This window comes from Lissotriton vulgaris, chromosome 8 (genome assembly GCF_964263255.1).
Source record: "Lissotriton vulgaris chromosome 8, aLisVul1.2, whole genome shotgun sequence".
Classification (NCBI taxonomy): domain Eukaryota; kingdom Metazoa; phylum Chordata; class Amphibia; order Caudata; family Salamandridae; genus Lissotriton; species Lissotriton vulgaris.
Window position 1 is genome coordinate 1,144,066,267 of NC_141696.1, and position 22,839 is coordinate 1,144,089,105.

The 22,839-nt window shown below is 43.9% G+C and overlaps 1 protein-coding gene and 1 pseudogene across 1 annotated transcript in view; both read left to right on the forward strand.

The window, feature by feature from the left end:
• The window catches only part of LCP1 (lymphocyte cytosolic protein 1), a 203,954-nt gene that overhangs the window by 88,691 nt on the left and 92,424 nt on the right, over positions 1-22,839 (forward strand). Inside the window, exons 2-5 of the mRNA XM_086935004.1 lie at positions 1,013-1,093; positions 13,856-14,019; positions 14,620-14,749; positions 22,356-22,488. Coding sequence (XP_086791130.1) covers positions 1,033-1,093; positions 13,856-14,019; positions 14,620-14,749; positions 22,356-22,488 — 488 coding nt within the window. The 5' untranslated portion in view covers positions 1,013-1,032. The remainder of the gene's footprint in view (positions 1-1,012; positions 1,094-13,855; positions 14,020-14,619; positions 14,750-22,355; positions 22,489-22,839) is intronic.
• LOC147698401 (NHP2-like protein 1 pseudogene) lies at positions 9,445-9,868 on the forward strand (annotated as a pseudogene).

Consider the following 22,839-nt stretch of genomic DNA (forward strand, 5'->3'; position numbering starts at 1 on the left):
GACTGGCTATCAACATACTGAGCGCAGCAAATGCCAGGCCTGAGTTAGTGGAACTGATAATCAGAATATTGTGATGATAGTTGTTAGGCCAAAGTCCTTAATTTCAATGTATTTTTTAAGTTTATAGCATCAATTTCTCTTTTCTAATTAAGTGGCAAATATATGCCTCAATCGGTCCTCTCTAGTGCTAGGGCAGGCATGGATGGAAAGCAAAAAAGCAAGCTTTGAGAAAGGTTAACACGTAGTGTCCTTGCAGCCTACCACCATAATGTACTTTAAAAGGTGAAGAGCTGAAAGGCTCTTTTCATCAATGTCCTGGCAGAAATGCTAGCACATAATTCGAAATGTGTACTGTTAGTTCATCATTTACACACTGGAACTTCACTAGCCTAAAGAGATTGGGGTCAAAGAGCTCCTGTCTGCAAAAAAGGGCAGCGTAATTCGGGCAGTAATGCAGATTTATATCTTTTATATTAATTGGCCCTGCCAATGCGTGATGTCATAGATCCATTGCTACAAGGCAAACCAGGTAACCATGGCAATGTGCAAATGCGGCAACAGGGCAGTTCACAATGGCTGAGAGCTAGGTCAAATGCTTATTGGCTGCACCGGTATATGACGTAACAGAGCCATTGCAGCAAAGCATTCCTGGTAACCTCGGCAATGTACAAGTGCAGTAACAGAGCGAGTCAGAAAGACAGGGCAGGAGATTCAAGCCTAAGGAAAAAAGAAAGGACACTTGGTTGGTACCAGAAAACAAATTGGTCTGGAATGAGGTTAGCAAACTCGGAGGGGATGGTGTGTGTGTGTGTGCAGGGAACGAAGTGTGAAGTGTACGACTAGGAAAATGCCAAGAAAATAACAAGAAAGAAAAGAAAGAAAACTGCTCATTAATATTTCTGAAAATTGCCAGGTTTCACCTTTCAAGCAAGTAACTAATTTGAGAATCAGATCTTAAAATAGTTGTCACTTTGGCCACTAAAAAATTAAAATATAATCATTATTCTTGCAGATCTTGTGAGTGAAGAAAACATGGCCACACATATCTCAGAAGATGAGATGCAGGAGCTCACAGAGGCTTTCCGCAAAATTGGTAAGTTTTTAATGACCTTTTCCACAACTTTACAGCCGAATTTACCCTGATGGACAGGTGCGAATGTCTGCAAACGTATCTCCGGTATATAGACAAAAAAATCCGGCAGGGTCCATATAGGTATGCACTACCTATGCCTCTTCCTCCTAAATTGATTTCTAGGGTCCTCATTTCTATCCCTCCACTGACATAGGCCGATGAGTTGAATATCCTGCTGTCTCCACCTGGCAAAGGGCCATATGTATCAAGGCCAAATGGGTTCGCAAACGCCGAAATTCGCAGAATTTCGGCCTTTGCGAACCCATTTTCGCAAAATGGTATGTATCAAACAATTTGGGTGCAAAATAAGGAATCGCTAAATTTGCCATTCCATATTTTGCGATTGCATTTAAGGAATCGCAAATATTGATTCCTTGTTTGCCTGGTTGTCGTCGTGGGCTGTTCCCTGCACCTGTGGAGTTTCTCTTCTGCCGCAGCTCGCCGGACCCGCTCCGCGGGTCCCGCTTCTCGGTGTGGCGAGAGGCGTCCTGAGGATTGAGGGGCTCCGTTTCTGGACACCGGACTTTGGCAGGCAAGTACAGGGCTGCGAGCGGACCCGCAGGGACTCAAACTCCCAGGAGTCCCTGCGTGAGGTCAACCCACAACACCTGGGTCGCTCTCCCTGACTGCCCCGCCCCCCGCCCTAGCACTTGAAAGCGGGCTCCTTCCTGATCGCCGTGGGATTCCTTGTTTGCCTGGTTGTCGTCGTGGGCTGTTCCCTGCACCTGTGGAGTTTCTCTTCTGCCGCAGCTCCTCGCCGGACCCGCTCCGCGGGTCCCGCTTCGCGGTGTGGAGAGAGGCGTCCTGAGGATTGAGGGGCTCCGTTTCTGGACACCGGACTTTGGACTTTGGCAGGCAAGTACAGGGCTGCGAGCGGACCCGCAGGGACTCAAACTCCCAGGAGTCCCTGCGTGAGGTCAACCCACAACACCTGGGTCGCTCTCCCTGACTGCCCCGCCCCCCGCCCTAGCACTTGAAAGCGGGCTCCTTCCTGATCGCCGTGGGATTCCTTGTTTGCCTGGTTGTCGTCGTGGGCTGTTCCCTGCACCTGTGGAGTTTCTCTTCTGCCGCAGCTCCTCGCCGGACCCGCTCCGCGGGTCCCGCTTCGCGGTGTGGAGAGAGGCGTCCTGAGGATTGAGGGGCTCCGTTTCTGGACACCGGACTTTGGACTTTGGCAGGCAAGTACAGGGCTGCGAGCGGACCCGCAGGGACTCAAACTCCCAGGAGTCCCTGCGTGAGGTCAACCCACAACACCTGGGTCGCTCTCCCTGACTGCCCCGCCCCACCTCTTTCTCTCTTATCACTGCACTATGACTCCGCTGCGCGGGAGGGCGCCGGGAGAAGCCCGGGACAAGGGCGGGACCGTCTTAGGCCATCCTAGGCCGGAGTAGACTGGGCTGGGCCTACTCTCTTGGTTTTGTCTCCTGGCTTCTGGTCCAAATTAACCGATATAGTGCCCCATAGTCTTTATTAAACCCTAGACGCCATGCCGTCCCCGGCAAGGGAAAGCACCCCCATGAAGCAGGGAGGAGTTAAAAATAAGACCTTAGAGAATTACTTTCCTCGGGCTGTGGGGGATGGGGACAAGGAGAGTACCTTAAACCGGCTCAGGGCTGAGCGGAGACGCTCAATAGATAACCTGAAAAATAGACCCCTTGGAGAATATCCCACCACGCCTAGTGAAGAGTTGACCCCAATAGATGATGTCCCAATCCTGCTGAGGGATCGTACAAAAACTCCCCTAGCGTCACCCACGAGTTCAACCCCAGTGAGCAGCATAAGCCCAAGCAGGGTGACTATTGATCTAATTTCTCAACCTCCCCCAGCCCCGAAACCTAGGAAAGCTAAACCTAAGCCAGCTGCAGCACAAGGAGTATTTGGGCCCCCCCAAACAAACGCATGAGGAAGACGAAGTGTGCCCAGGGAAAAAATAAACCCAAAACCCCTCACTCCGAGTTTGGGAAGTCATCTAAACCCCCCATACCGACTGTGACAACAGTGGATGATCCACATCCTAAACCTGCTGCACAGGACTGTTTGGCCCCCATTTTGATTAAAGATATAGCAAATAACATTGCTAATGCCCCCCTTTCTGTCGCCCCGCTAGGCAACTTGGAATTTCTGCTCAGGTCACTATTGTTACCAATTAGTGAAAGCATTAAAAAGGTGGAAATTAGATTAACCATCCTGGAGGCTACACTAAGTAGCATGAAAATCTCGGTCAACTCTCAAGGAAGGCCCCCTGAGCTCATCGCCACCCCAACAGCCCCTAAACAGCCCCCAAAAAGCGTTATGAGTTTAGCCCCGACGCAGGTTGCGCTTGTGGCTGCCCCACCACAATCCCAGAGAAATAACCCTGCTCCAACGAAGTCATCTAATCCCATTGGGCCTACCCCCCCTGTAAACTCTGTTCCCCCAGCACAGCCTACAGATAGTGCCGCACTAACACCACTAATGAAGCTTCCCCCCAGGCCACTTAGACCTAACTTACCACCAGAGGCAAATGACTTTACTGTAGTCATGGCGGGCGTTCGCCCGCTAGAGGTGGGTGAAGTTGAGGATTTTTGTGCCCTAAAAAGCAGGGTAATTAAGTGGCTAAACTTGAACAGACCCTTGCCAGTGCATCTAAATAATGAAATTATAATGGTCAGAAGGGTTCCATGGGTGGGGAGAACACGCAAATCCATTATAGGGGATTGCATATTGGTGAGCTTCAGGGACGCTGGAACTGTCTCTCACATATGCCAGGGAAAGAATAGATCGCAGGTGTCAACCATTCAAACCCTTCATGTGTCTTTCTTCTTTCCCCCTATCCCTGCCCCTGCACATACGCTTCAAACCTATGATAACTGGGAAAGGGTTGGTCGGAGGGGCGATCGTCACGAATTTAACCCCAGGCCAGTATTCAGCCGCCCAGAGCCACCTCTTCATACATTTAACCGGTTCCATTGTCTGAATGGCCTAGAGGGGGTAGATTGACAAATGGATAATGGTGCTCGGGGAGAAGGGGGTAAAGGGGTTTCGAAAGAAGAGTTGGAGGAGCACAGTCCTGCGGCAAAGCAAATGCCATCGAGTTGGGGTATGATGCCTGCGCTGGATGAACCTAGGGCTGTAGATACTGGATGTATAGGAGGGGGACATGGGCTGGACACGGAAAAGTCAGGGTGTGAGTTACAAAGGGGGCACCATGGGGGAGTGGAGCAGGGGGGGCGAGGCATTGAGAATTATCTCATGGAATATAGCTGGTCTGGCTGGAAAATTTAATAACAAAGAATGGCTCGACTATATTAGGAAATTCCATGTAATCTGTCTGCAGGAGACTTGGGCATCGGAGAATAACTTCCACTTGCAAGGGTATAAGTGTTTCTTTGTACCCGCCCAAAAATCAAGGTCAGGGAGAGCCATGGGAGGATTATCTATTTATATAGACCTGGGCCTTCCGGGCAGTTGCTCTTGCCTAGACTGGAACTCCCATAGGATTCAGGCAGTTAGGTTCTCCGGGAAGGGGCTTAGATTTGTAGCCTTTAATATCTACAACAATGAGACAGCGGGAACCCATACTCCTCTTGCCGCTGAATTGGATCACAGGTTGGGTCAGGAAACAACGGGCCAAAAAAAGGGGCAGCCACATGCACTGTTGGTTATGGGAGACTATAATTGCCATCTGTGCCCGGCACTGGTTCAAATAAATACAGACTGGTCCCAATGCCCCATGGAGAAGGGGCCGCACTTTTCCCATACGCCGACAGGGCTAGCTTTCAGTACGCTCCGGCTCAAGTATGATCTTGAGCATACTATTAATATGATGGGGACGCAGGAGGATGGTACACTCCCACCCACATTTAAGGGCAGAGGATGCTCATCCCTCATAGACTATATCCTGGTCTCAAGATCTCTGATAAATAAGATAATCAGTGCAGGGATTGAATGGAGTGGTTTCAGTGACCATAACCCCCTTGTCTTGGAGTTGTTGTACAGGGTGGGCTCAAGAAATAGAGTCCAACGCACAATCACTGAGAGGGCAACAGATCAAGGCAGGAGACTAAAGTGGTCCAAAATAGACGGGGGAAAGTTTTATAAGGACCTGGTGGACGCCGGCAAACTTGCCATCAATGACTGTTTAGACACAGAAGTTCACGGATTGAGGCTACTGGATGCATTCGATCAGATTGCTAATCTGATCAACGGTCTACTAAAGACTAGTGTGCCCTTAAAGAACCACGGGAATCCTCGATGGTTCGATAAAGATTGCTCCAAAGCCCTGAGGGAGTTGAAAAGCTGTCTTAAATCTAAACCAAGGGTCCCCCATAAAGTTAAGGCGTGCAGAGAAAATTATAAAAAAGAGATTAAGAGGAGGAAACTTGTCTTGCAGGCAGAAGCGTGGGCAGATTTAAGAGAAGCAGGGGAAAGAGAGGATCTAGCGGGTTTCTGGAAAATTATTAATAACCCAACTTTCCAGGAAAAAGACACCCCGGAGATAGGGGCTAATATCCTCCCAGAACAGTGGGTCACCCACTATAGGAGTCTGTATAACCATGAGCCTGGCACCACTGTAGAGTTATCGGCTACTCCAACTCAGGCTCCACCGGTTGAATTCACCATCAAGGAGATCACTGCAGGGATAGAGGGTTTGACTAAAAATAAAGCCCCGGGGCCCGATGGAATTCCCACAGATCTGTTTTTGAGTAGCATTGAACTTTGGGCCCCGCTAATGACAAGGGTCATCAACACTGCTATTTCCTGTGGCCTGCCTCCGTCCTGGTCCAAAGCGGTAATTGTGCCGATTTTTAAGAAGGGCAACAGGGACGACCCCAAGTGCTACCCCCGATTTCCCTGATTGATGTGTCAGCAAAACTCTTGGGAAGGGCAATTCTTAACAGACTGTCCGAGTGGACCGAAGAAAATAACATCTTCTCGGACACTCAATATGGATTTAGGACAGGGAGGTCCACTAGTGACCAATGCCTGAACCTTTACATGCTGACTGCCAAATATACCATGGCTAGTGATGAATCCATTTACATGGGTTTCATGGATTTGGCAGCGGCATTTGACCACGTCAATAGGGAGAATTTGTGGGGCATGATGTTTAGTATGGGGATAGAGAGGGGCCTAATTAACATATTGAGGGAATTGCACAGCGACACCACGGCTAAGGTCCGTTTCAACAGGGAGGGGGGGCTGACTAACTCTTTTCCCTGTATGAGTGGAGTCCGACAAGGCTGCATTCTTGCCCCTTTTTTGTTTTCCCTTTACATTAATAATTTGGAGCAGTTTCTGTTAGGTCTAAAGGCAGATTGCCCAAGGGTCGGGCCACGTCATATTCCTGTTCTGCTTTACGCAGATGACGCGGTGCTGATCGCACGTACACCCAGGAGCTTACAAATCTTGATCGATGGATTCGTCAAGTTCATGGGTGCACTGGACCTCTATGTTAATTTGGGTAAATCCTATGTGCTCCTGGCGGGGAAAAAAACTACCTCCAAATTCACTTACACAATAGGGAGTCACATTGTAGAAGAGGTTAAAACGTTTCCCTATCTTGGTGTAACATTTGATGGCACCTTACAGTTTGATTCCTTGGTGGAGGAGCGTTGTGGTAAAATGATTGCATCTAACGGGGCAATAGCTAGCTATGGCAGGAGGCTAGGAAGATGGTCCCCGGAACCGGTGATGAACTTGTACAGCTCTGTATCATGCTCCAAAGTAATTTATGGGGCAGAAGTATGGGGCTTTGTCAACACCACAAGAATCCAACGGGAAGAAAACAAATACTTTAAATCAATCCTGAGGGTGCCTCAAAGTACTGCCGGATTGATTGCCCACAGGGTGTTAGGGAGGCCATATATAGAAGACCTGGTAAAACTGAGGCCCATTGTAGCCTGGTTAAAAATCTGGGTCAATCCTGATGCGTCACTCAGTAGAGAAATCTTATCGGATTGTTTAGAGAGGGACAAATGCATGCGCATTCTCTGGCTCCATTATGTGAAGAACACCCTAGAGGAATTAGGCTTTGGGAACCTCTTTACTAACCCTGCAACAATTGTAGCCCAGAATAAGTTGCAAGTAGGGAAAATTTTTCTAGAGCGGAAAAACCTATGCAGAGCTGAGGCTGAAGGGTGTAAAAAGACAGTGAGGGCCCATAACCTAGTGAAGAGCGTGGAGGGTATGGAGCCATACTTGTACCTCATGTATAACGCACAGGATAGGTTCTTGATGTGCCGTTTCAGACTGAACCTTCTCCCATTTATGTTGGCATCACCAGCAGGATTTGCTACAACAATTGAACAGAAGGGGCCCTGCGGCTGCGACAACAGGTCTCCGCAGGACTCCCTTCACTTTGTTTTACTCTGCCCCTTTTATTCAATGCCCAGGCGCAGATTTCTTGTAAACCTCTTAAAAAAAAAACAAATTGGTTCACGCTAGGGAGGCACTAGTATTTCTACAGAAAGCTTCAGACCCCTTAACATTGTGTAGTATCATGAATTTTATTAAGGTAGCGATCCGTTTAAGGCTTACTAGGGGAGAATAATGAAATGCTTCTAATTTTATCCCTTTTAAGTGTCATACACTGTTTCACTGTTTGTATTTTATGCTTTGTTAATACTCTGTACAAAGGATCTTGGAAATGTTTAATTATTTTTTATTATGTATATATGTGTGTGCTTTTATGGTGTTTTTTAATCACCGAATAAAGATTCTTTGAATTGAATTGAATTGAAATGCAATGTATCAAGGATTTTTTTTTTCCAAAATGCCCTTAAGGAATCGCAAATTACCACCAACTTCTAGTTGGTGGTAAGTAGCAAATTCTTTAAAAAAAGCATTTTTTCAAAATCCAATGGTGCCATGTGACGCTCATACATGCCTTTAGGGCATGTATGTGCGCCATATGCGCACACATGTCATTTTCAGGGGTGCAGCAGGGTGTTCTTGAGAAAACTCCTGCACCCTTGAAATTATTCTCAATTTGTGATTAGCAAATTCCGAATTGCAAATTGAGAATAATTTCCCATTCATTCCAATGGGCCTCCAATTATTCCTTAATTGCGATTAGCAATTTGCTAATCGCAATTAAGGAATTTTAAGGAATCGCTTAAAAATAGAGAATTTCTTCATACATACCATTTTGCGATTTCTAAATAGCGATTCCTTAAAAATCGCTATTAAGGAATCGCAAAAGGGTATGTTGATACATATGGCCTAAAGACTCTGACTGCTCCAACCCTCTCTGTGTGTTTGTCTACATTCCTGTTTCTATGACTTCCTGTTACCTAGCAGAGATGCCCACTGCAAATGCAGATGACTTTATTACTAGCATTTCCAGCCCATGAAGCCTGGTTTATAGCTTTAGCCCTGGTGCACTTCTCTTGCTTGATCTCATCTGCTCCTTATACTTGTATATATCCTATATACTGGCTCGAGTCAATTGAACTATAAGGCGACCGTCGAGGCATGACAAGGATTACTAATCAAGATTGCCTGAATGAAGTACGCGCCGAAGAGACTTCTAGCATATTTCAATTAAAAGAGATCCGAGATAGCCAATAAAAACAGAAGGTGCTACAAATGAAAAGCACCCTTCCTTTCTACCTAGCGTGTGGTAGCAAGCCGCCAACATGCTTAGAAGTCACAATTTTGGAAAGACTTGCGGCCAACTATTCATAAAAAAGCAAAATTCACGTTCAACCTCAAACTTTTTGAGAAACACGATCGAGTCTCTTGACAGACATAGGTTATACCGTGCCCAGCCCTGATGAAAATCCATCGAAATAAATAACGGGATTGGAAATGCGTTGGAATTTTCCGCTCCATACACAAAGGGCCATCCACTAGTCAATGTCTTGCTATTTTTCTGAGGAGGCCTTACTCAAAGATTTAACCCCCCAGAAATGTTTCCCTTGTGATAACAGTCCTAATCAACTAAGGTGTGAAGCAGCAGGTTCTAGGATTGTTTGAATAGATCAATCTTTGTTAGATTATTTGGAGTTGTTTGAACAATGTTTGTGTTTTGTTCCTTGTTCATCATCATCGTTATTGGTTTGGAAATTTCAGAAGTAAATTGATTTCGTGTCGCTCTGCGACATATGTAAATCGAAAAAGTATTTAAGTATGTAACAAATATATGTGATAAAGGTCACAATTGCCTGTGAACAGTGTGGTTAATGCAATAAGCCTGCTTAAATAAATAGCAGCATATCAAAGTGGTAACCAGGTCACTCCCTTTCTTGATTAATACGTTTCATTGTCCTACCTGGTACCTTACAGACAAGACCCTTCTCGTTCACTGTATATATACTAAGGCACCGTGAAGCTCGAGTCGGGCCGAGAGGGACGTGCTGCAGTCATGACTGAACCTGAAGTGAACCCCAAGGCCTATCCTTTAGGAGATGCCCAGCTCACCAAGACGCTTCTGGACCTGGTACAACAGGCTGCCAACTACAAGCAGTTGCGCAAGGGCGCCAACGAAGCCACGAAAACCCTGAACCGTGGCGTTGCCGAATTCATTGTGATGGCAGCTGACGCAGAGCCCTTGGAGATCATTTTGCATCTACCGTTGTTGTGTGAAGACAAGAAGGTGCCGTACGTCTTTGTGCGCTCCAAGCAGGCGCTAGGCAGAGCCTGTGGTGTGTCACGGCCTGTCATCGCTTGCTCTGTCACAATTAAGGAGGGCTCCCAGCTCAAACCTCAAATTCAGTCTGTACCATTGCAGCCATTGAGAGACTGCTTGTGTAGCCCCTTGCTGGACCACATCCTTCATTGGCTAAAGACTTCTAGCTTATCCCTGCACGAGGGAATTTTTTTTTTTTTGAAAAGCGTATTGCTTTGATTTTCTTAACTTTTTTTTCTCCAATTGCTGAATGATTGGTTGTCCTGCATTAAGTGTTCCAAAAATACTTATTTGACATGTTTTAAAGTTTGTTTTGAGCATTGTGGTGGAACACAGCTAGCTTGTTGGCTTAGCTGTTACATGAAATCTGTTGAATGACCGACACTTCATGCCAGCTGATGTAACAGGTAGCAACTGCTGCCTGTAAACCTCTGTATACTGATTAATCAATGGTATAGTTTTATAATAAAACTGTGGTGTCTGATACTAAGGCACTCAGGCACTAAGGCACTCTGTTATGTTGCTTCTCTCTTCCTCGCCAAAAAACACACTTCCACTTTCATACATTGATAAGTTAATTGCTTGCATTTAGCAGCCAATGATTCATTGTGTTATTACACCCCTCGATGCCAGTTCCTCTTTCTATACATGCTCCTTCACCTCCCCAAGATGTTCTAAGTTTTGGTTCGCCTCTACTAAAGAGAGTTCCACCATCACATTTGGGTGCACTTCCCTCCCTATGTCTATTCCTTCCCCTGATGGTCCACTGATACCATCTTTCGACTCATCCATGAATTTACATCTGGAGTTCTCGTTTCCCCACCTCCCTATCACACTTCTTTCCTTCAAGCTCTTATATGCTTAGAGTGCTGACCTGAAACCTCAGTCCTTAAATGTTGCCCTTTTCCCTCAGCACCACAATTCTCCAGACTTTCATTTGATACCAAACTAGGCAATCAGGGTTTGCCCATATACTCTCTATAGTGTTACTGTTTCAGATTTATACAAAACTATATAATCTAGCATGATCCTACCTTCTCTGGCAAATACCTTTTGTAATGTAGGTATTCTAGTTACTATTGTAGTTAACAAACATACAGCCTAAAAATATTCTGTTCACACTCTAATGCCTTCTATGGTCATCTAACTCTCTCTCAGGCCTAGTTCATGCTTTATAAAACTGGATACATGTATGGAGGTGACTGTCACCTACTCTACTGCTATAGCAACAGGCCACAAAAGTAGAAGTGGAAACATAGGAGTTACCACTATTCCACTGTTTCATTTTTGGTAATGATTCCATTAAATCTCTGTCACTCCTCATTTCTAGTGCAGGTGTTGTAAAGCATATTACAATGGTTCTGCCAGACTGTTTACAGTTGGTAACTTGTTTGATTTAAAATTTATGTTATTGTCTTTGATATCATTAAAATAATTAATCCTGACCATGTATTATTAGTTTCTTAGCAGCTACACAAGTATTACTGTCGAGCTGTCATACGATTCTCTCCTGTCCTCAGAAGGCCATAGGCTGCCAGTTAGAGGAGGTCCGCACTGAAGGCACTGTTGTTAGATTGACAAAATGATTAAAAACAGTGGTTTGATATCCTACTTTTTGCTAAAGGCTTTTGTGCCAGGTAGTCAAGAATTATGTCAATTAGTCCCACGATGAAGCAGCTGCCACCCCAAAAAGGACACATGAAGGTATCAGATTGGAACAATGGATCAAAAAATTGGCTTGCTCTTAGAGGAAGTTATATAGAAAAATAGCACAATCTTTACCCAGAGACTAGGTAGAGCGACTGTATATCCCAATTAATTAAAATGCACATACAGACATTGTAATAGACAGTGTTGCCCTTGGTAATACTTTCAGTACTGATTAGATGATGATTTGGTTTATATTCTGTATATCGCGAGAAATTATCCTGGAGAAAGAATCAATAATTTACACGGTTAGAAGTAAGCATGTCAAACAACACAAAAGATGTATTTTAGAAGCTTATGAAATTGAAAAAAGATTAGTGGTGGTTCTGGGTTTTTGCAGTAGAGAGTTCTATGCCTTGGCACTAAGTACAGAAAGGGCTCAGCCGCCATGGCAGACTCTGGAAATATAATTAGGTTACTTGTCATGATCATACAATTGTTGTTGGAGTGTATATACTTTTTTAGGCAATAAATCCCCTAGGCATCCCCATGCAGGGTATTTCAGACACACAAAAAAGGCCATTCTAGGGAGTTGAACGCTTTTTCAGTGTCGAGTAAGATGGTGGCTGCTGGGACATCTGGGATAATCCTATAGAGTATTGAAAAGAGCGTCCTAAGATTCAATGAAGTAGATCGGTGGGGGACAAAGCCGGGGTTGAGCTGGGGAAATAATGAATTCCATCAGGAGACACAAGCGCATGGCGAGCACCTTGGCCAGGATTTTATAGTCTAAATTTAGTAAGGATAGGGGACGGTATGACCCACATAGAGACGGGTCCCTACCAGGTTTGGGAAGGAGTATAATGACAGCCTCATGAAGGGTAGGAAGTAAGATTTGCCTTTTGAGGGCCTCCGCATATACCTCAATCAGTTTAGGCACCAGTAGTTCGTTATATAACTTATAAAAATCCCCTGTAAAGCCATCCAGACCAAAATTATTTTGCGATCTCCGGACTCTCTATATTCAGTGAGGAGGGCAAGTTGGCGTTTAGTCGCCTCTGGGTTAGAAATGTTTATTGTTGCGCAGTCAATGTCCATCAGGTCTCGTTCTAAACGAGAGAGTGTGGCTCTTAGGGCTTTTAGTACCCCGAACTGCTTGGCAATGCAGACACCCCTCATATATGCTTTAAACCCTTCCCACAGGACTGCCCAAGTGTCAACCGGCTCGGGAAGGAAGGGAACATTGAAGTTAGCCTCTATTCGAAACAATCCATGGCAACACTTTAGACAATCACAGTTGTGGCCCATGCATGGGCCTAAACCCTTGGGAGTGCTCCTTCCCCCAAGGTGGTGGTGAAGAACCTAGGGGTATGGATGGATTCAATCCTCAGTTTTCAGGACCATACAAAGAAAATTGCAGGCACCTGCTTTGGTCTATTACGAGGATTTAAACCCCTTTTAGGTTATTTTGATCCGTCTACCAGACAATTGATTGTTCAGGCAGCCATCCAGTCTAGGCTTGATTATACCAACTCTCTCTTTTTGGGGGCAAATAAAGCTGAGATCATGTGCCTACAAAGGGTCCAAAATGCGGCAGCCAGAGCCCTGTTAGGCCTTCGAGAAGATGCCCCATTTCAAGCGCAATCCGGCATCTACATTGGCTGTCTGTAGCCAGGCGTATAGAATTTAAAGTTCCTTGCCTGACTTTTAAAATCTTGAAACTTTCTTCCCTGTGTATTCTGACCAATGTACTGGTTCCATACACACCTACGCGCCACTTGGCAATATGGGGTCCTGTCTTGCTTTTGTTCTACGGGTAAAAGGCATGCATGCTTGGAGACGTTCTTTCCGCTGTTTAGCGGCCAAGCTGTGAAATTCCCTCCCCATGCACATCCGCAACCTGGAGAATTATCTGATGTTTAGGAAGGCTATAAAAACTCATCTCTTCCCTGTGGTTTAGGCTCAAGTGTTTTTGGTCTGCCTGTATTAGGACGCCTCTTTGCTGAGGCAGCTGTTGCGCTATAGAAGTCAGTCTAAAATAACATAACATAACATAGCATAACATAACATAACATAACATAACATGGCATGAGTAGTTCACCTCTGTAGTTACAGGGCATAGACACAGGCAATCGAGCCATCTATATTCATATGGCACGTCATGTCAGCTTTGTACCCACGATACATTCGACTAGAGAACACTTCACGTTTTTAACTGTCTGTACATGGAATGTTCAGCTTTGCATGTTCTAAAGCTATAGGTACCTCTACCTGTTTTTTAAATCGTTTTGTGTGGACCATAAACATGTTGAGCACCTTACAGGAGGGTACAGTTTGTATGCATTATTTCAAAAGGTACTTCTATTCTTTGTTCATCAGATCCAAATGTAACCCAGATCCATGTCAATCAATATTAGTAAACGACCACTCACAGCCGCCTTACCTCATGGCGTTTTGTTTTTCAGATACTGACGGAAATGGCTTCATTAGTCCCAGTGAATTGAAAGACCTCTTCAAAGCAGCAAATTTGCCTCTTCCGGGATACAGAGTGCGAGAAATCATTGAGAATCTGATGGCAACAGGAGATCAAAACAATGATGGCAGAATTAGCTTTGATGAATTTACCGCGGTAAGTCTAAATTTTGGTTTAGCTGCTTAAAACGTCCTAGACCCTGGTCATTCCACATCCTTCTTTTTCCATCCCGCTAACCTGGCCTTTTCATCGTAGTTACATTCTTAACTATTACATGTGCAGAAAAGACTATTCGGCTGCAAAAATGCCAATAATTAAAAAGTCTGTATAAAAAGCAGTAGCATCTGTGTAAGACTTTTTTGTGATTTTCTTTTCTTGAATTAAAGTTGATTAATATTCCCAAAATCTAAGTGGTAAAAGAATTTCATAAAAATATTTTGGTAACCACTTTGGACAGCAGTTTAGTCACAGTTAAGCAATGCTTTGGAATATCATGCTGATGCTGGTTACATCCTGAGATATTTGACAGACCATTTCAAAGGGAGATTAAAAATTGAAGTATGTATGGTCCCACAAATCAATGCATTGAAACATGGGGGCATAAAGGGAGCACACATTATATAAAGTCACAAATCTATGCATAATGAAGAACCTACAATAGCCAGAGTAAATTATGAAAACCACCTTCAAATAGGTACCACTTCTCGGTAGGTTGCTGTTGACCTTTTTTGTAATAACTCGCATGTGTTTTTAAAGGTATTTCATGGGCTGAAAAGCTCAGACGTCGCCAAAACATTCCGGAAAGCAATCAACAAGAAGGAAGGGATTTGTGCAATCGGTGGAACTTCTGAACAGTCCAGCGTGGGGACCCAACATTCCTATTCAGGTAAATCATCTCATTATTATGATGTGCGGGATCCAGAAATACAAGCTCTATCAGTTTGAAATAAAAACTGAAACAGCACGTTGAAATCAAACACAACGAATGAAAACAAGCACTGGCGTTGCCAATAGGTCTCGCAGTAGGAAAGTTGGAGCTATTACAATTGCAAATAACAATGCCTTTTATTTTTCTTTTCATTTTAAAAACATAAAGGGCTTTGTCATTTACAAAACCAATAGCTCCAACTTTCCTACTGCGAGACCTATTGGCAACGCCAGTGCTTGTTTAAACTAGATATCCTGCAATTTAACTCATATAGGGATTAATGTCCTGTGACATCTCTCAACGCGGTACAAAGCATTTATAAATAAATTTAGACTTACCCCTTCAGAACTTGACCTACAGGCTTTTTATATCTCTGGCAAAGAGCTGCAATTTCAAGTAAGACCTAAAAATGTTGATCCTCACCAGTGAACATTATGAGTTTTCATTGAAAATGTATGTTTTACAGTTATTTTCTGTCAGTGTGACCTATTTCTAAGTGTGCAAAACGAAAGTATAAAAGGGAACAGTCAAACATGAAAACTTTCAGCAATATTCTTTTTGCTGACAGTGAAAATGAAGCCGGCACGCTACCGAATATTCGAGCCAGGTACGAGTCTGAAGCCTAGGGCTCAGGTTGAGATCCTGTTGAACATCAAGCATATAACGAGCAAAGCTTTCATGTGAATTTTGACACTGTCCTTGGTTTACACTAATGAACAAAGAGTAAAAACAGAGCATTAACATTTGAGCAAAAAATGGATACCCATTTAGGGGCTGCCTTGTACAAATTGAAATTCTAAAACTTCCCATCTTAACCAAACTGTGTGATTTTAGTCCAAGATTTTATTTCACTAGTTCTCATTTTCCTTCATTATCACATATAATAGCACTTTCAAATAGGCGAATCTAGACCACCTATTGTGTTTGATTTAATAGTTTGATCGATGTACGATTTAATATTCCTCACTCTATAAGAACCTGGGCCACATACAGGCTTTACATGACAACTGTCTTGGCCTTAGTTCACTAATGGCACTTTTGCTAGGGTGTGGCGGAGTAGCAATGTTTATTTCATGTTTAAAAACGATCCCTTTTATAAGTAGGTACTTCTCAGTGAAGTGCTGTGACGTGCTGATGTCTGCAAAAGCTAGCACATGTTAAAGAAATTTACTTTTGGAAATTTGGAAAATACATATCCTATTTTCGTACTATTTGTTGTATATTTTACAAAAAGTTTTTAGGGCTCGGCCAAGTCAAACCCTGATTCGGATCCCCTTGTTAATCATTGTTGGCTCGCCCACGGCACCTCTACTGTGAAAAAGTACGTAGAAATAAAGAAGTAAAGAAACAGCCTAATGCTTCAAATTTTCCTAATTTAGCAATTGGCCAAGTACGTAAAAAACACAAGTTTAGCACTTGAGTAACCCCCAGTATCAAAGAAACGAGGACCGTAAACGGGCGCCCGTTCTATCTTTCTTCTATGCTTATTGTTAATGCCCTGAAACGCTCTACCGTCTGAAACAGTTCTGTTTCAGAGAAACTGTACTGTTTCCGGGTCACAGTCACAAGAATGGCGGTCCTGGCATCAAATTCGAATAATTCCATAGTATTCTTTGACGTTACTATAGGGGGGCAGGTGAGGTGTTTTATGGTGGGAGAAATGTTAGGACACGCCTGACTTCTTATGCTGCGGTCTGTGCACACAGTAGTTAACGCGCTCCCTTCCGACTGTAGCCGATATATACCTGGTGTAGCACCTTTTCCTGCCCCATATGCTGCACGTTCTCTTCCATATGGTTCCGCACAGACAGGCGCCGCTAAGTTCACCCTTTTCTATTAACTGCCCAACAATCTGTCTGTTTCTCACTGTTTGCTTTAGTAACTGGCGGGTATCCCCATATCGTTCGATGTCCTGGCTTTTTAGTCCACAAAATGTTATGCTCATGCTAGGAAGTAATTTCGATTACACATATTACATGGCTGCGTTTTGGTGTGTATGCGATTGAGAATTAATTATAGAAATCTGGAGAATTTTATTTTCCATTTTACTTGGACTATTAAGTTATAAGAGACGGAAAAGAAATGTCCTCACTTTTAACTCGCAAAACTAGGAGTCTGTAAGTTAAATAACGCACACAAACAGGGATATCTAAATTAGACAAGCAGGCACAGTGTGGCGAAGAGCAAGTGATGCGTGGTTAATGGCAGCGGGCAAGTGATACGTGCCTCAGGGCAGGGGGCACTAAAGTGTGATGTGAACAAATGCGTGAGGGCAGGGGGCACTAAATTGTGATGTGAACAAATGCGTGTGCCTCGCGCTGAAGCTTTAAACAAAGAGCGGCCGGGAAACTGAAAGCCATGAATAATTAGGGGAGGAGACACGCTGGGAGAAGCCCTTTGATGTGGTGGCGGCCGTAGTAGGGAGGCTGATGCGCGTGCTTGTTTGGTCACGTGATTCACGTGAACTTAAACAAAACTGCAGGAGAAAGCCCTTGGTTTGACGAGGATTTTGGCTACTTGAATTCTCGCTCCCTCAATGCGCTTGCGCGCATTGTAGGTCACGAGACCTAAAGAGACATCATAAAGAACGATGCTACACCTCGAGGTGGGCAGGAGTCAATAGGAAACAACCAAATTATTCCGTTTCTAAAATTAGCATGTCTGTTGTCTGTAGGCATTAGTCTTATATCCGACGTTTTGCTGCCTATAGAGGCGAGTGGTCTGTTTTAGCTGCCTTACATTGAGGACAGTTTGGGTTGAAGTTGATAAGATTAGTCTCTGCTAAACTCTGGTTAGTGCAGAAGTGTCAGGTGGTCTAGTGAGCTCATGTTTCACCCCATTGTAGTTGATCAAAGACATCAATTGGGGGTGGGGGGGGGGGGGGGTAGCGACTGTTATCCATGATTTACTGCATGGTATGCTGAATATCAGGGGCCATAAGGGGAGAACCCTGTTTATATTGAGTGGTTTTCACTCCTTTCCATTCCCCACAGTTAATAAACAGAAACATGAAACTGTTGAGGGGCAAGGGCTGCAACTATACCCCAAGTCTGTGATGTCATTGGTGGTTAGAGTGCATAACGTCACTTCCACTACCCCTGGCATTTTAGCGAATCAGCATCCATGTTGTTGACTTACCGAAGGCTTATTTGCAGGAGGGTCCCTTTCAGTTTTAGACGATTTATCTCAGTGATATTTAATTGAGAAGGCTTAAAATAAAATCTGTATTAGACAGGCAAAGAGCTAAAACAGAACTTGGTCGCAACAAAGAGTTCTGGTTCAGGGGATAGCTATACCATTTAGCATTAATTTAAGGACAGGGAAAACAGTAACATACGCAGTGATTAAGCAATCAGATTATCGTGGATATGAATTTATCTGATAAAGTGAATCTATAGTTGCAGCAGGAGTTAAATTGTTGTATCCTGCAGATACTGAACACAAAAGGCACAGGCTTGGAAAGCAAGAGTTTTGAAACAGGTGTTCTTCCAAACATACGACTTCACATGAATGTCAGTCTGGGTTTACAGCATGTTACTTTTACCTGCTGTGCAAATGCTGGAGTGGCCTGGGTGCAACTTCGACTGTTACAACCACAAACGAAAGAAGGAGAATGTGTGTTAGATGATCGTCAGATATTCCAACACAAATTCAGAGGAAAGAAATAAACTACTCTTATTTTTCTGGGTACATTCCATTATTTTAAGCTTATCCGTGCTCCGTGTTGTCAAAGAGTGTGGCCAAACATATTTTATTGAAGTTTGGCCATGCCCCAAAAGTGACACCCAACTCGAATTTCAAGGCCCTGAGGTGTACAATAAGATACACATTAAACAACTGTGCTACCCAGAGGCATTTCCAATATATATGATGAATTATGTAATCTTCATATCTAACTTTATAGTTGTGCCTTTAGGGAGACCACCTCTTGATTGGGGCTCAATCTGCTCCTCAGTGATGAGGCCCATCATGAGCAATAAAACAGAGGGCTACGCAGAGGAATGCGCATTAGTTACATTTATTTCAGTGATCTCCACCGACCACTTCTTTAGTTCTTAAACTTGTCAGGGCCAGTGGACAGAATAAAGGACAGATTTTCTGTTTCCCCGATAAATAAAGTCTTTGTAGTTACAATGAAAGCTGTTGTACTTTTCCTAGCAGTTTTCTTTTTAGACTATTTTGCTATTACTCATCAAAGACAATTTATAAAATATGCTCCATGTAAATATATATTTTTCTACAATAAAAAATTACAGAAAAAAAAAAAGAAAATGAAAAAAAAAATAATAAGTATTGAGATGTTTGTGAATTATCTGGAGCCTTGTAGAAATGAGCAGTGTATTTGGGTCCCATGTCACATCATTGATTGCCCCAAAAATATTTTGCAAATATTTACGCTCCCAAATATAAACTACCAACATCTCGAACGTATATAAATATTTCTCCATAAAAATGTTGACCCACATTTAATTCTTACATCCAGCTAAGGTTACTTCTCACACACCTTATGTCTGGGTTAGGGTACTATTTTAGCTAGAGGCTTAGCATATTTGGATGAAAATGCTTCAAACTCTTTTTTTTATTTTTTATATTTGTATTTAGTGATAGTTCACCGATGTTTAGTAGAATAATAAAATATTACAACATCATACATTTCCACCTGATTAAAAATATAAAAACCATATACAGTACGAGAAGCGAGATTGAATAGTGCAAAATTTCAGCGCAAGAATCATATAGCAGAATTCTAAAAATATGATTGTTATGTATCCAACCCAGCAGCACGCAGAGTCTGTCTCTTAACACAAATGCTTAAAACTCCTGGTTGGGGGTGGGCGGTCCTGCTCGAGGGCAGAGGGGAGTGGCCTACCCACTGTAGTTCATACTGACTGTTTGGGCAGCCTGAGGCCGCCCAAACAGTTAGTATGAACAACAGTGGACAAGCCACTCCCCCCTGCCCTCGAGTAACACTGCCCACTTCCTGTTCTCTATGTATGCTGTGTTCTCGCAGCATACATAGAGAAAATGAGCCAGGTGGGGCAGCGGCCTCACCAATCACAAAACTGCTGTGGAGGGGAGGCAGGCTGCCTACAGCCTTCCTGATGGCGAGCCCAGAGGAATTCAAAACCGGGACGGCGGGAGTCGGGACTCTCCGGGCCGGTAAGTTTTACTTTATTTCCTATCTTTTTTTTCCCTTAAACCCCTCCCGACTTCCCCCTCATCCTCTCCGGGGCACGACGACCCCATATCCACCCCCCACCCGCCAGTAATGCCGGCCGCAACTGATGTGCATACTAACTACCCCCAATCTTATGCAAATACAATGTCAAAACAGGCTGCGGGCGGGTGCTTCATGTTAGGGGACATATTGTAATGTGCGTCCTCACTAACCCCTAAAAAACAGGCTGCGAGTGTGAGGAGGGTAGTAGGTGGGTTGGAGGGGTTTTAGGCGGGGGCCGAGATACATGGCCCGGGCGTTCCCAAAGGTGAAAAATCGGTCACGGGCAAAATGCGGGAAGCGCCTTAAAGCATATGTCAGAAAAAAAGGGCTAAGGGCCCGATGTAGGTGGCCATTTGCCGGCCGGTAACGGCCGAATTCAGCCGTTACCGACCGGTAAATGGGTTTTCAGATGTAGGGGGCCTATATTTTACCGATTCTGTAAATTTACTGAATCAGTAAATTTACAGAATCGGTAAAATACTGAATCAGTATATTTACCGATTCGGTAAATCCACATGTAGGTGGCACTCCTAAGAGTGCCACAGGCCCTTTAGAATCGGTATTTTACCACCCAATCCTATTGGGTGGTAAAATACCGAATTCAGGTGTGCATGCACATCTGAGCATGCACACCTGTGCAATGTGACACACAGACATGCCCTTAGGGCATGTCTGTGTGCCACATGGCACACTTGCCTGTATTTGGGGTGCTAGAGGGTGTCAAAATGACACCCCCTGCACCCTTTCTGAAATCGGTATTTACCGAATCGGTGAATACCGATTCGGTAATGTCCATTGATTCCTATGGGCTTCAATGCCCATAGGAATCAATGGGCATTACCGATTCGGTATTACCTACATCCCCCCCCCTCTATTTTACCACTTCTTAAATACCGATTCGGTATCATTCGGTATTTAAGAAGTGGTAAAATGTAATTACCTACATCGGGCCCTAAGTAAGGTACTGTGAAACTGCGGGCCCCTAGGCAGGTCAGAAGAGTCCAGAGCGGGACCTGGGCTGGTATAATTGGGCTGGAATTTAATGTAAAAGGAGAGGTAGGAGCCCCGGGGCACTGAAAGCTGGGTGCCGGCTGCAATCTGAGTAGCCTGTCAGTCTCAGGATTTGGTAAAATCGACTCACCTCCAGTGCGGAGCTCCTCAGTGTGGGGCCTCCTTATTTCTCTCCCTCTACCTCTCACTCCTCTTCTCGACCACATCCCCCTTCCCTTTCACCTCTTCTCTCACTCACCACTCCCTCTACCTTTCAATCTCTCTGCCCCAGCTCCCCCTTTACTTTCTCTTTTCTCTCTCTCTCCTCTCACCCACCACTCACTCTACCTTACTCTCTGTCCACCCAGCTCCCCATTCCCTTCTCCTCACACTCTCTCCTCTCACCCACAGCCCTCTACCTTTCAAGCTCTCTGTCCCCCAGCTCCCCTTTGCAGTCTCTCTATTCTCTCTCTTCTCACCCACCACTCTCTATTTCTTTCACACAAGGGAACGCGCGGGCATCTTGAAAGCAAAACATGCTTGTTTAAGTGGAAAAATACAATGTGCATGTGGCTGGAATTAAAGGTGCATGCTTTTTTAAGTTACCTACATAATTTTCATATGAAATCTCTTTATTGCTGTCATAACTACACTTTCATTTTTTCTGTATCAGCTCTCTTACTTCCTCAAATGTACTTAAATGCACCATTTGCCTGCTCTTTTTTCAAAATGTTCTCGGGAGGGGAGGATTGAGTAGAATCTCCCCGAGCCCCACCATATGATGGCTGGGCTCGCTTGCTACACTTGCTCGCCTCCGGGCATCATACAAAACTTTTACGCCCTTCCACTTTAAAATGTCACCATCCGCCACTGGAAAATACATGGGTTGGAGGTAAGCCACAAAAACTCTCACCCATCCAAAAGGAAGAAACAAATGATGATGAAGTAATATGTGTTATTTTTTTAATCAACTTAATTTATGATATCATGATAAGGAACCATATTGTCAACCTATTTTTGTATGCAACTTTATGCAACTTTTGAAGATAGTAAAGTTAAATTCACTCAGGCCAAAATGTCCACAAAATATTCCTGTAAAAAAAGTTGTCATCAAAAATTTCAGATGGCATGATATTGAAAAGTTGGAAAGGAAATAATTTGGTCAATGGAAAACTTTTTACAAAATATTCTAATTTCTTAGATGTACTTGTTTTGGTTTTCTAAAATTTACATAGCGAGTTACACTGCAACCTTAGCATAAGTTAAGTCATTCGGCAATCTTCACATTTTATCCTGAAAACTAAATGCAGCAAAAAGGATTGCTGCACAATACTGATATTGTTTCATTTATAGAGGAAGAAAAATATGCCTTTGTCAACTGGATCAACAAAGCCCTGGAGAGAGATCCAGATTGCAAGCACGTCATTCCAATGGATCCCGATGCGGACGACCTCTTCACAGCTGTCGGCGATGGTATTGTACTCTGGTAAATAACACCTATACTCTTTCTTGCCTACTTTTAAAAAAATGAAACAGGGAAATATGATCCTGGTTATGCAGATTAATGACGCATTCATGGCAGTATTTTACATTCTGGGGGTTGAGATTTTGATCACTACTGACCACCAGAAGGATGTAGCTACAAAGGTACCAGCTAACCTATGATGGTAAAAAACAATGTAACTGTGAACACAAGTTGTAACAAAACAACGGTATTCAAACCTTTTTGTGCTGCACCTCCTCCTTGAACAAAATGTTTTTCAAATTTGAAGCTTCCCTCCAAATTTTAGGGTCCAGAAGGTATTGGGGAAGAAAGGGGTGAGGCTTATCAAATTAC